The 14,782-nt window shown below is 37.1% G+C and overlaps 1 protein-coding gene across 1 annotated transcript; it reads left to right on the forward strand.

Annotated features, from left to right (window-relative positions):
- Positions 1-773: 773 nt before the first annotated feature.
- LOC112290662 (citrate synthase, mitochondrial) lies at positions 774-7,758 on the forward strand. The gene is made up of 19 exons (XM_024537208.3): positions 774-928; positions 1,423-1,512; positions 2,427-2,468; positions 2,679-2,744; positions 2,935-3,000; positions 3,386-3,499; positions 3,621-3,684; positions 3,942-4,024; positions 4,274-4,323; positions 4,551-4,628; positions 4,798-4,926; positions 5,153-5,195; positions 5,433-5,519; positions 6,148-6,249; positions 6,445-6,552; positions 6,961-7,011; positions 7,124-7,197; positions 7,345-7,396; positions 7,556-7,758. The coding sequence occupies exons 1-19, from the start codon at positions 920-922 to the stop codon at positions 7,658-7,660; spliced, it is 1,413 nt and encodes a 470-aa protein (XP_024392976.1). The 5' UTR covers positions 774-919; the 3' UTR covers positions 7,661-7,758.
- Positions 7,759-14,782: the final 7,024 nt, after the last annotated feature.

Below are 14,782 nucleotides of genomic sequence, written 5' to 3' on the forward strand. Positions count from 1 at the left end.
ACCTCAAAAAAATGAATTCTTTTCACCCATTTCCATGGTCTATAAACCACTTACTTATGACTCCCACAATAAACTCTTCAAAAAAATTAAAAAAGAAAAGAAAAGCAAAGAAAAGAAAGATTTTGTAAAGAATCATGTTCATTGTTATTGTAGAAAAAAGAAGACATGGAAGGTGGAATAATATCTCACACATGTGAAGCTGATATTGTTTGTAAGCATCCCCAAACAATTATTTAATTATTCATTTATTTATTTATTCCTCTGACAGTCCTTTCACAACAATCAACATAAAATAAAGTGTTCATAACTCCAATTTCTGTGTGGAATTCATCCTCTCTCTGAACCAAAAACATTCATCCACAACGCATCGATATCATCCACGGAACTCATCCATCCAAAACACATCCACATGACATTATTTCATCTGTAGATACATCCATCCATTCGCCCTGTCGGACTTCGCAGAGGGTGGGCGTCGTTTTCGATGGGCAATTCCCGGACCAAACGCGAGAATGCGAGGATCGCGGTTACTCGCATCGTCGCAGTGAGCAGCAGCAGGCATTAGTGAGGAGGAATTGGGATTTTTTTTTTTCTTTTTTATTTTGGTTCAAATACGGCGACTAAAGCCCCGCAGCCACCTCAGAAGCCCATGCGAATGCCGCTGCCTAACCAGTTTTCCTCCACGTGACCTTCGAAGCCGCAAAGGGCCAGCAAGCCAGCCAGCCAGCCATCACACTCCCTTCGCCTTCCCCGTCTCCTTGATCCGATTCTTCCCCCTCTCGTCTCCATCCCCATTCATTCTCCATTCTTCTTGTGTCGGAATTTCACGGACTAAGCATCGCTTGGGGTCGATCACTTGTTGGATCTCCCTCAATCGGGCCGCTAGTCACAGCGTTGCTTTTTGCAAATCGTAGACGCAATGCCGCGGGTGAGTTTCGTGTTGGGGTTGCATCTCTTTGTGGGTTGCACTCACGGGATTCTGGTTGTGGGGTTGTTTCGAGTTTACTTTGGTGGGTTTTCTTTGTTCTTTTTTCCATGGCTCGATTTGGTCGATTTTGGGGCGTGTAATTTGGGTGGGGATTTTGTGTGTGAGTGATCCGTGTAGGTGGGTTTGAGAAAGGTTTTGAATTCTGAGTTGGGTTTAATCACGATCGGTGGTTAGGTCAGTTGTGGCTTGGTGGACTTCGTGTTTTTGTGGGGTTTGGAATTAGCACCTGGCTTTTGTTGTTTTTTATTGTTTAGAGTAGGAGGAATTGATTGATACGTGAGACGGGCGTGTGGTTGGCGATGTAGCCATCGTGGTTGAGGAGTTATCTTGGTTGTGATGGTGCTCTACGTGTAATGTGAACCGTTGATTTGTGTCGTTGATAACATAATTCTAGGCTTAGGTCTTTTGACGTTAGTTGGCTTGTTTTTACTCAGGCGGTGAAGTTGCTGCTGGATCAGCTCAAGCCATCGCACTCTGCACGATGGTCCCGGTATTATCAAGCCTCATCGGCTGCCTCAAATGCGGTATGTATCATTTACTTCCCGTCATGGACTCATCTAGCCTGTGTTCTCGGTGTTGGTTAGAGGAAATTATAGTTGGTTCTCTTTGAGGGGATCAATCATGGCATGCTTACTTTTCAGTCCTTTGCCAGCTTCGATTCTTGTCGAAAATTGCAAATGGATTATTCTCATCAGCAATTGAGCAGAAACCCCCTGTTGTCTCTCCTTTTTGAATTGTACAGCTGAGGAGGAAGTGTAGAAGTGATCACTAGCTGTTACGCTTTAGACTACAATTGGTTTCGTTACTTTCTTCGTTACCAAAGTCTGCATGCGTTATGACTGAGTACCTTCTGTGCTTTTCAATATTTGATTTAACGCTGCTTCCTTGACAATGTGATCAGTATCTGACTTTATGTCAGCACAAAACTATTATGTATGGTCTGATCACGAATGTGCAGTCCACGTGTGTATGCATTCATGAGAGTGGGTGATAAGGAGTTGATTTGACAAGAGATTCTATCCTTTGAGCCCAGTTCCGTTGTTACTTTGCTGTATTGATTGCTGGAAGAATCTAGATTGATTTAGTAACGCGTACTGCATTTGGCTATCTTTGCGTCGCCGTAGGTATAATTAAGTAGATTACCTCGGGTTTATTTAGTAGTATACATAACAAACATTTCGGTCTAAGTTCAACTTGGCTAGTTGAATCGCTGGTCACAGTGGATTTTTCAGCCGAATTCATTTTGTTCGTGAAATGGACACTGCTGTATTGACAATAACCAGCAATGATATATCGTATTATCGACGCGAGTTTTGACACTGTTAAGTTGTGGTTAAGTAAACTTTCTTTGCATCTGTGTGATGACACATTTGGACAAGAGCTGTTACGAGAGATTGGCTATAAACTGTTTCCTCTATGTGACTTGTTTTGCATGCAGGACCTGCGAGCCAAGATTGCGGAAATGGTCCCAGATGAGAGGGCAAGTGAACTGCATATGTGGCTCATTTCTTAATTCGCTTTCAAATATACTTTGTGTGCACTGCTTTTTCCTGATATTGCTTACATGAGCACAGATTGATGGCACTTGACCAATGCCAGCCGACTTCTTTGCCGAGGCTATTTCGGTACTTGACGAAATCTTCTATGGAACCCTTCTTTGGAATAATTTTGAAGTGTTGCACAAATGCAGGAAAAGCTGAAGGCGATTAAAAGCAAGTATGGAAAAGTTTCACTTGGAGAGACCACGGTTGATATGGTATGAGAACCTAAATGTTTTTCAGACATCCTGGTGGAAAGATTTGCTAAGAAAGCATCAGTATTTTAGTGTTTGTCCAAATGTAAGATGTCATTTTAAACAACTCTAGTCAAAGGGATGGTTCTGATTTGGCCATGATTATGTATAATATTTATCATTGGATGTTTTTGCTCTTGATGATATCTATCAGGCAATTGGTGGAATGCGCGGCATCAAAGGTATGCTATGGGAGACATCCTTACTTGATCCTGAGGAGGTAAGTGCTATGCTTCTCTGAAAGTCATTCATCGTCTGTCAGGAAGCATATTACCTTCTAAGAGTTCATTCTTTGGCTAGTTTACTATGGAAACACTAGCCGTAAGTGCAAGACTGTAATCCTACAAAATAGTGCTTAAAGTACCGTAAAGCTTTTCGGAAGAATTAATATTTACTGTCTGCCAGCTAATATGCATCCCGTTCCAGGTGGAACTTGACAACCTGCACGATAGATTTCCATGAAATTTATCATTTAAGAATGGTTGCAAGTTCTCTCCAAAGTGATGGTTTTTTCCCAAAAGTAGATCCTGGGAAGCTAATGGTTGGGCATTTTGTAGGACTGAGCGTTTCACCCGAATAATTGATCTGTATACTTCTTGTTGCAGGGCATTCGCTTCAGAGGCATGTCAATTCCTGAATGTCAGAAAAAGCTTCCAGCAGCTATACCTGGTGGTGAACCGATCCCCGAAGGCTTTTTGTGGCTCCTTTCGACTGGAGAGGTACTGACGTCACTTCCAAATCAGTTTAGGGTCGAATTTGTGGGTTCTTGAGGGTGTTTTTAGGTGCTGGATCAAGCGTAAAGTGTCTGCAGGCCCGATTAAAATTTGTGTGTTCATGCAGGTTCCAACCAAAGAGCAAGTCAATGCACTGAGTGAAGATTTGCGATCTCGCGCAAAAATCCCAGGTATAGGGTAGCTGTAGAGAGGCGGAGAAGTTCTGGATTATATTGGTCATGTGAATTAGGTGTTTGTCTAAGACTGCTGGTGGAACTGGCAGCATGAGACATCTTTTTAGTGGAGTACGCTGTATGGATAGTTCATTCTTATATGCTTGTAAAGGTGGAGTATGATATTATGTACCGAGTAAGGCTCGTACATTAGAGCATTGAATGCCTTTTAAGTGTTCCAACATAAACCTCGGGGTATGGAATTGCTTCCTCAGGTCACGTGTTTGATGTCATCAACGCACTCCCAAAGACTGCACATCCCATGACCCAGTTAACGACAGGCATCATGGCCCTTCAGGTGTATTTTAATCAAGAGCATGTTCTACCTATTTTGATTATTTGTCAATGTGACAGTATGCAATTGTTCGCTTCTTTTTGCAGTATGTACTTGCAATTTAATCCTTTATTTCTACCTCATGTGAATGCCATACTTTGAACAACTTTTTGTTTGTCCTTATTTCATCACCATCATCATATGAAGAATTCAATTCTATTTCGCTATAGTTGCCGCAATACATGTGCCTAACAATTTCGTTTGTCAGTTCAGACTGAAAGTGAATTCGCAAAGGCTTACGAAGGCGGATTGCACAAGAGCAAGTATGTTCAACTTCTCTACATTTTGGGTGTCTCTGATACTTTGCTACTCTGACACTCTGCAACTTATGAAGTCTTCCTGTTTGACAATTGAAGAAAAAACCTAATGCTTTTGGAAGTATTGGTTGTGCTTGAAAAGAACTTCGTCAACTTGGATAGTGTGAACTATAATAATATTTTGAACATCAAGGAAGCCATATCTCAGTTTTCTAATGCTCTAATTTATACAGGTACTGGGAACCAGTTTATGAGGACTCTATGAATCTGATTGCCCGCTTGCCAGAGTTAGCTGCGTACATATATCGGAGGTAAGCTACATTCAGTTGCTGTCTCTTGGTCATGCTTGGAATTTTACTCAGCATCTGCCATGAAGTACTAGTCCTTCAATTGATAAATGCACAAACTACAAATGCTTGTTGTTTTTGAAACTATGTGGTAAGCTCTATCTTTATGCATCGTTGGGGCTGTTTTCTGTAGGGTGTATAAAGGTGGAGATGTGATTGCAGCAGATTCAAGTTTGGATTACGCCGCTAATTTTGCTCACATGTTGGGCTTTAAAGATGAGTTGATGCATGAGTTGATGCGCCTTTACGTGAGCATTCACAGGTATTTTCAAGCTGGATGCTTAAGATACCTTGTTTTTGTCCTTCAATTTTGGTAATTTACTAATTTGCTAATATATTGAAACCAGAGGGCTCAAAGATATTTGGAGCCTTCATTGTGTGCAGGCATTCAAGCTAGAGCAGATTTAATTACAGTATTATCTAGGTTTTTTTGCTTCCTTTTGAGGTCGATGAGTAACTCTGTTAAAGGACTGGTACAATTGTGTTAGTGATCACGAAGGAGGCAATGTAAGCGCACACACTGTCCACTTGGTACGCTATTTCCCTCTGTACCTGAAGTTACGAAATCCTAATGAAATATTATTTTTACGGTGAAAGTCAAAATATTTCGTGGTGTTTAGTGGTACATTTGCAGGTTCGTAATACCCAGTTTCTGTGCGAAGCATTTTATTTGAGAGTGTTCTGCTGTCGTTTCATTTCGATGAATATTTATTATGAATTTTAACCTGGTTCTTTTTAACACCTATCTGAAAATGTTACCTCTGCCAGGTTGGGAGTGCTCTATCGGATCCATATCTGTCTTTTGCTGCTGGAATGAACGGTTTAGCAGGCCCTCTGCACGGGCTTGCAAATCAGGTCAGTCTCATAACTTTGAAAAATGTTCTCTAATATCATGATATAATAAGCGAAGGTTTTGTGATCAGTGACAGATTGATATGGATATGGGGGCTTTGTTCTCAACGAGATGTACTCTCTCGCACATTATTTACCATTCATTAACTTCCTGGTTGCCTCACTATATCCACAATTCTGCGGCAAAACCAAGTATTGTTCGTACATATGTCAAAGCAATTGTAGTACTTGAGAAGTGCTTCCACGTCGTCATTTGGCATGTATTTGACTTTCAAATGCATGGCTGCACTTGATGATGGTTGACAGACTACTGACCTTTTAAACAAAATATGTTTTCACTTCTCTACCTCCAATCAACAGTTTAGGACCACACTGGTTCGGAAGGGTCTGAGCTATGTCATCTGATTTTTATATATATATTTGAAATCTGAATCATTAAGAACTTACCTCGACAGCGAACTCCTTTTCCCTAGATGATATGGAATATTGCTAGTTGCTTGGAGCTGATATCCCTGCATTCCTCTAAAATTGGAAAAGCTTCTCATCGAACATCTAATTCAGCTTTCTTTGTTTGACTGATATGGTTTTTATGTGTTCTTAGAACGTTCACTAATTATAATTGATGTTGCAGGAAGTGCTGCGCTGGATTCAGCAAGTGGTAGATGAAATTGGTAGTGAAGTCTCACTCGATCAACTTAAGGACTACATTCATAAGACCTTAAAGAGCGGTCGGGTACGTCCATTCTCAATTATGTTAGCCGCAAGAAACTATCTGGGTGAAATTGCTTTAACTACACGTTTAAAGTGTCAACATCTGTGGATACTGCAGTTTATTTCGAACCCAGCTAATTTTTGTTGTAGTCGTTTTATCTTGTGTATTTTAAAGAGGAAAATTGACAAAAATAATTTTTACACTTCGTTGAAACAGGTTGTACCTGGGTTTGGGCATGCTGTGCTGAGGAAAACTGACCCCCGATATATATGTCAGCGTGAATTTGCACTTAAACATCTTCCCGAAGATCCCATGTTCAAGATGGTATGATTTCTATCTACAGTCTATTTTTGAAATGGTAAGAACGACCATGTAAAATGTAGACAACTTTCTGTATCATAAATTGTAAGTGAATGTCCCATCAAGCATTCCTGAGTAATCCATGCATTACAATGTTGGAAATAATCCGTTCGTGCAATGATTACATCCTGGTATGTATCCAATTGTGATGAGGTACGTTGAATACAAATAATTTTTCATTCGCTTTAAGGCAAGGTTCATACACCTGAAGCACGTCAATACCCCAGAAATGAAGTCCGAACTCACTGAGTTTTATGACCTGTAGTTCTTCAAAATGAAAATATTGTTTTGCTTGGTTGATCAAATCTCATGTATCTGGTGTAAAAATAGAGGCTCTATATTAACATGTCTTGGACATGTCATGCTTTGCAGGTATCGAAATTGTTTGAGGTGGTTCCTCCTATTCTTTTGGCAGGCGGAAAGGTAAGTTTCGAAGGTTTAAGAACTTTATGAAGTAGTCGCCGTCAAGAAAAAAAATTCCACTTCTTTTGAAGTCATTTTGAAGTCTTACTTGTGTTCGTGTGCGAGTGATCAGGTCAAGAACCCCTGGCCTAATGTGGATGCTCACAGCGGTGTCCTGCTTCAGTACTACGGCTTGAAAGAACAGAAGTGAGTTATAATACCTGCAACGTTTTATAGTTGCCCTTTCTGGCGTAATATGACATTGTACAATGTTCTCCTTTACCATTGTATGGTGTGATGTTCACCTGCTATAATTAACATCCTAATTTTATTTTTTGACTTGATCGATTACAGCTACTACACTGTGCTTTTTGGAGTATCACGTGCCATGGGTGTCCTCTCTCAGGTATGCTCTTCCTTTGACTTTAGATATTGAATATGCTCAACTTACACTTAAAGTTATTCATGTTCACTTAACATTTATGGAATTTTATGTTTGTTTTCTCGTCACTTTTCTCCCATCCCTAGAATTTGTCGAAGTTGAATAAATGTGTTTGATGTGCAGCTCATCTGGGATCGAGCACTTGGTCTTCCAATTGAACGACCGAAGAGTATGACTTTTGAGTACATTGAAAACTACTGCAAGTCCAAAGCGGGCATGACAGCATGAAGATGATTCCGACCTATTTCATATATGAGCAGTGCTAGCCAGATCTTTAACCCGAAAAATGTGTTTAAATAAAAGCACACAATGTTTCTTTTCTCCAACCGTTTTCACCTTTAGCTGTGCATAACTTTATGAAATTATGTGCTTGAAATATCTTCAATATTGATGGCACCTTCTTACAGAAAGGCTATGCTAGAAGTCTAGAAGGAATTGAGCAAGCTGTTTGAAATGGAAACTACAACATTCAATTTCAACAGAAAACATTCGACTAGACCTCACTGACAGACACTGTTATTATAAACATGGAAAAAGTAATCGAAAAGAAACTGGGCTCGTACGATTTGATCAAGGGGAAAGGACAAGTAAAAAGCTCATCTGAGAGAACTCTCTCAGACGATCATGCGGAAGTTGAGAGTGCAGCATCTTCGCTCACATCTCGCACCTGTAATCCAAGCATTCTCAGACTGAACCACGAACCCATCTGTATCCTCCCCTTATTGCCAGAATTTACCATTACAGCGCAATCGAATTCAGGTATGTGGACTCATTCCAATCTTTCCAAAAAGTCATAGGAGCCTTATACAATCACAAAACTTAGCATGTCAACTAACTCACATGAGGCGAGTTCAGGAAGTGTTGACACATGATACATACCACTGTCAAAATCAGCGTACTTTCACTATTACTGCTGAAGTGATTTCAGAGCTTACAGTTTACAGATAGATCAAAGGCTGGACTTGGATTCCATGGTTGTTCAGCTAAGCCAAGTAGTTTGCCGACGATCAAGCTTCCTTTACTCTTAACATGTTTTTGCACTTGAGATCTTTGATATGAATCCGCTCAAGGATTCTTCATGGATAGTGTAGGCACATGTAGCTGTTGATAAGACATATGAAAACACATTTCGAATTTGTGATTGCACACAAAATATTGAAATTTCCTCCATGATTTTCTCCTTTACCAGTGAATCTCAAGAACATATGATTTTTTAATTTAATACATTCAAAAAAGAATTTATCTTGACATTCTGTGTATTATTATTATGAACATGTTACAATGGTAGTTGAGTAGGTCTGTATTATTGTATGTTACAGGTGTAAGTATTTTTTTGAGTTTTTATTTCTGGTTGAAATGGATTAATGCATAACAGTAAAACTTCTATATATACACGCTTTTAATGGAATTAGTGCAATAGGCATGAATAAATTGCAGCTAAAATAAAATTCATTTATTCATATTTTTTGTGTTCTATTTAGCTTAATACTATAATGAAAATGAAGTATTTTTTTTTAGTAATTTCGAATCAAGATATAACCTCAAATATACTATTCAAAATTATTCATTGATGTTTACAATTTAATAAAAACTGACAAATTTATTTTTAGCATGTAATTTATACAATAATAGTAACTATTATTAAAAAAAAACATAAAATAAAGTGTTGCAATAAAATGAATAAGCAACAAAATAAGTGCTGCAAATGTGTTTACTGATCATTAATTATAAGAATTATTTTTAACCATTTTAATCCAATTCATAGTTTTTATGGATGTATGATGTTTATATTAATTAAGTAATCAATATAATAATTAAAGGCAATCATTTTTTTATTGTTGAAAAATGAATATTTCTTAAAATTAAAGTTTTTCTAGTAACTGGTTTATATATTGACTACAAGATTGCTGTAATTTGTTGACTATTGTTACATACAAATAGAAATTGTTCTCTTTTAATTTATTTATAGATTATATAGTTATAAATGCATTTTAATATTTATATTTAGAATTGAATGAAATATTTCACAATGTCTATTCAATTAGTTGCACTATAATGTTTTCACATTTTTTTTACTACAAAATATGTTTATCAATTATAAAGTTGTAATTAAAAAATTAAACAAAAAAACAATCTCATTACAAATAAAAATACACATTTATCAAGTATATAATATATTAAATATCAGAATGAATCATTCTTATTTAAGTTTTGAGCAAAAACTCAAGTTTCTAATATAATTACTTTTCTACTATGACTTATTTTTACATTAGATAGTTCTTCTAAATGAGTAATACTTGTTCAACTCAATACTTATAGTCAAAAGTTTTAATATTTGAAATATTCAAAAACGAAGTAAAATAAAATAAAACCATTTTGAGTTTGTAAGTAAATTTAAAATCAAATTTAAGATTAAAAGATATTTCAAATTGTTGGCTTAAATTCTCTTTTGGCATCAAGGAGGTGATGTTCTTGTAGTCTTTGCTCAGTGAGTTTGTAGTAATTCATTGACTTTGCATTTAATCACTCAATTACTTCACATTTCATTACAACAAGTTGGGTTTTTTGATTTGTTTGCAATGGCAATTCATTGTCTAGCAGGAATATCTTTTTTGCAATTTGGTATTGCTTTTTGTTCTACAATGTAAGCCCTAATCCATGAATCAGGTTTTTCACACATGTCTATTTGTTTTATTCTTAATAGATACAACTCTCACTGATCATGGTTATTTTTGTATGTGAATTTATGTTTTTTTTATATTTTATTTTGTTTTTTTGGTTTTTTTTGGTTTTTTTGTTTTTTTTTTCTTACTAGGTGTTACATATTAATTCTAATATTTACTTAGATTTGTAGTTGAATTTAGGTTAGAAACTTGGTCAATAAGTTAACCACATGTTGATAGCTTGTAGAGCAAGCTAACTATATGGTGCACATATAGAAAACTTATCTTATAAATTAAGATATGTATCTAGCAAAGTCAACACATTTTAGAAATCCTATAGGATATTGCTATGTAGCTCATAATTAAGAGTATATATAGAGGCAAGAGTGAAGCCTTCTTCACTCTTGTCAATGCCTTTGTAGTCTTTAGTCTCATTTCAAGACTTTTTAGTCTTCTTGTTTTTGCCAATAGCCATTTAAGTTTAATACTATATCATCTTTAAGTGATTTTCTAGTCTTTTTGAATGACACAAGAGTGTTTTGATATTTTAGTTCTTTGAGGTTCATATTTTAGTTCTTTGAGATATTTTAGTTTAGACATTTTGTATTTATGTAATATTATCATTGATATCATTTACTTTTTAGCAATGAAATTTTCATTTATTCACTAAAAAATTAAACTTTTGACTTTTCAAAAATATTAGATAAATTTGCTTTGCAAAATGAAAACAAAAAAATATATTTGGAATATTGAAGTTATGATCTTTAGCTTTGAAATGAATATTAATATTATAGATATTTTTTAAAAATTGATTAAAATATTAATATTTATTAAAAGATCCATAAAATGAATTAAATGGTATTTTAAAAAAAATTGGAATAATTTTTTATTATTTTCTAAAGAAATAATATCATATACATGCATACATAATATCTACATTGGTTCTATTTTTGTGTAATTTAAAAGTATAGTATTTGAGTTTTCTTTCTTTTTAAAAATATACTAAAAATATTGAATATTATATTTATTTTTAATCTTAATAGAAACATAATCATTTAGAAATTTAAAAAACAGATTCACATTTTTTGTGATAATAACATGGATGCAATAGGTCTATTATTAAGATTGCTCAAAAGATAAACATCCAAGACAAAATGTGGTTGTCATTCACTGCATGCATTCTTCTTTGTTTTCATCAAAAAACTTAACATTGTATGGAATCCATAGGACATTTTACAATTGTCACAGACACAGAAATACAGACTCGAGATCTAACAAGAAGTTCAAGAAGAACTGGCAAGAACTAGATTAATCAGTTGAATACAACAACAACACCAGAAAGGTGAGCTAGAGCTCCAAGAGATGTGTTGTCGAGACTGAAGAACTCTTCAACCTCAATTCCAATATATACTCCTATTTAGGAAGCTTCTCAAGCAACTTCTATCAGCTAAGAAGCTTCTAAAAGTTTCCAGAGACTTGCTGTTAGAAGGTTCTAGAAACTTGTCTCTAGAAGATTCTAAGGACTATGTTCCTAACATCACTTCCTCCTTTAGCTTCGAGGTCTCTGAGAAGCAATGTTGTTGTTAATCACTACCAACGCAAGAAAATGAAGATTTGTCGCATAACGTTTGCTATGAACACAAACTGTTGTTTACAAGGCAAGTGGTTCATTGGCCCTTGAAGCCAACGGTAGTGGCCCACGCCTTTGACTTGTGACCAAGCATGAATTTCTGTGTCCTCATTGTGAAATTGTCTAAGAAACACGCCTTCTGGTTGACCATCGTAAGCAGGCTCGAACTCAAATGCAATCACCAATGATCGGTTACTTGGTATCCTCCGTCGTCATCGTGGTATAGGCAGTTCTTCATCTCGGGGTCGCCTTCATGAGCTAGTTGGTTGAGATAATCTGACTGGCATAGTATCTATCTCTTGGCTATCCATATCAGAAGACCAAACTATGGCTACTGAAAAAATTCTACTTTATCTTGGAAAAAATAACTACATCAACTACGAATTTTGGTGGTGATCTCCCCCTTTCTTATATTCTTAGGTAAGCAAGCTTCAGAAGGAAGCTATCGTTGAACCGGCTTACGTTTATGAGGATGTTGTTGATGAAACTCTTGTACCTTTTGCGATGCATTGGTGAGATTTTCAGCTCGCTCCCATGTTCGCTCATTAATGTCGTAGCCGCACCAATGAACAAGATACTCCAACTTGCCTCACCTTCACCATGAATCAGTACCTTTTCAACCTCGTATTCCTCATGGTTCTCGATCTCAATACTAGGTGGTGGACATTGCATTCTTCCAAGAAAAGACGACTCTCGATAAGGCTCCAACAAAAAAACATGAAAGACTGGATGTACCTTCATAGAAGCCGGTAATTCCAGACGGTATGCCACTGGATTGATTTGCTTCTGGATGATAAATGGTCTCAATCTTCAATAGTCCAACTTATCACATGGTCGCTTGGTCTTGATATTTCGTCAAAGAAGCCATGCTTTATCTCCAATTTTGAAAGTAGGTGCTTCATTCCGAAATCTATCTGCAGACGCCTTGTAGGATTCTTGAGCGGATTGTAATTGAAGCTTCAACGTGTTTTGAAGCTCTGATAATTGTTTCGCAAATTCTTCAACTGCTGGATTGTTATTAGTTGATGGACTCAATAAATCAAGCTTCGAATGATACCCATAATTGGAAAAGAATGGTGTGTATTGAGTCGATGTATGGAGGGTGTTGTTATATGCAAACTTGGGTAGCGACAGATATGTGGTCCAATCGTCTTGTTGATAGTTGATGCTGCATCGTAAGTATTGTTCCAAGACTTGGTTCACCCATTCCATTTGGCCGTCAATTTGAGGATGAAAAGCCGAAGAAAGCTTGATATCCACCTTCAGTATCTCAAAGAGAGATCTCCAAAACTTTGATACGAACTAGGTTCCTCGATCTCACACGATATCATCCGGTAGTCCATGATATCGATACACATTATCAAGAAAGAGCCTTGCTGTGACTTCACTGGACGATGTCTTCTTGCAAGGGACAAAGTGCACCATCTTTGTAAGCCGATCTACCACGACAAAGATGCTGTCAAATAAGTTCGATGATGGCAGGTCCGTGATGAAGTCTATGGAAACTCAAGACCATGGTCGACGTGGAATCGGCAATGGCTGTAGAAGTCCATAAGGGCAATGTCGAGGATTCTTGGATCTTGAACAGAAGTCACAAGAGATGACAAAATCTTTCACATCCTTCCACATTTGGGGCCACCAAAAATCTCGAGAAATAAGCTCTAAGGTCTTGTTGAATCCAAAATGTCCCACAATTGGAAAATCGTGGCGAGATTGAAGAACTCGGAGTCGTGCTGGTCCTTTTGGGATATACAACCGCTCTTCAAAGTATAAAAGATCTCCTTCCACCTTGAACTTGTCGTCATTGGCATGCTGCTTGATATCAATGGCTACTGAATCTTCAATGGTCACGACACGTACCTGATTCAGGAAGTCAGCATCAATTGACACAATAGTAGCGCAAAGCCAAAATTGCTCTAGCTTCAACAACGTCGTACATTGTTGATCAAACGCTGCTTCTTCAGCCTTTGGTATAAGATACAATCTCCTTGATAAGGCATCAAATAGTCCTTGCTACTTTCTAGGATGATAAGTGATAACAAAATCGAACCTAGATAGTGACATATTTCACTGAGCTTGACGTCGATTTAGAACTCGAGCCGACATGAAATACTCCAAATTCTTGTGATCTGTGTATATGATCACTGGGTGTGCAACTCCTTCAAGAAAGTGACGCCATTCTTGGAAAGAATCCACTATAGCAAGAAATTCCTTATCGTGGATCTCATAATTGATTTTAGTAGCAGAGAACTTTCGAGAATAGAATGCAACCAGATGGAGCTTCTTGTCTTTTCTTATTTGTGAAAGTACAGCTCCCAAAGCAAAATCCGAAGCATCAGTTTCTAAATAAAAGACCTTTGTAAAGTCTGGATGTACCAAGATTGGAGTTGTAGTAAATGCGATCTTCAGGTCTTGAAATGCCTTCTCCGCTAGAGGTCCCCATTCCAGCTTATTCTTGCATGTCAACCAAGTGAGAGGAGTAGCAACTTGAGAGTAATTCTTGATAAAGATCCAATAGAAGTTAGCAAAACCAAGAAAGCATTGTACGTCTTTTACTATCTTTAGAACCTCCCAGGACACGATTGCTTCCACCTTCTTGGGGTCCATCTTCAAGCCTTCTGTAGTTGCAACGAAATCCAAAAATTCCATCTCTATTTAGTGAAATAAATACTTCTCCAACTTGGCATATAGTCCTCGCTCGCGTAGTTTCTCCAAGATCAAACGAACGTGCTTTTCATGCTCTTCTTCGTTTTTGGAGAATATCAAAATATCATCCAAATAGATGACAACAAAATCGTCAAGGTGCTCTCGAAAAATGTCATTCATCATATGTTGAAAGACCGCTGGAGCATTGGTAAGACCAAAGGGCATGACATTATACTCAAAATGGCCATACCTTGTACGGAACACTGTCTTCCACTCATCTCCTTCCTTAATTTGTACGAGGTTGTAAGCTCTCCTTAGATCAATTTTTGTAAAGATCCTTGCACGTCTAAGTTTTTCTAAGAGACCAGAAATCAAGGGTAACGAATAACGATTCTTCTTTGTTACCTTGTT

The sequence above is a fragment of the Physcomitrium patens genome, chromosome 13 (genome assembly GCF_059467195.1).
Source record: "Physcomitrium patens ecotype Gransden chromosome 13, ASM5946719v1, whole genome shotgun sequence".
NCBI classification, from domain to species: domain Eukaryota; kingdom Viridiplantae; phylum Streptophyta; class Bryopsida; order Funariales; family Funariaceae; genus Physcomitrium; species Physcomitrium patens.

Bases quoted from the DNA above. Each gene is read 5' to 3' on its own strand.
- LOC112290662 (XM_024537208.3), top strand. The intron at 4,324-4,550 runs GTATGTTCAACT...TAATTTATACAG, and splicing joins GGCGGATTGCACAAGAGCAA to GTACTGGGAACCAGTTTATG. The intron at 5,196-5,432 runs GTACGCTATTTC...TACCTCTGCCAG, and splicing joins GCGCACACACTGTCCACTTG to GTTGGGAGTGCTCTATCGGA.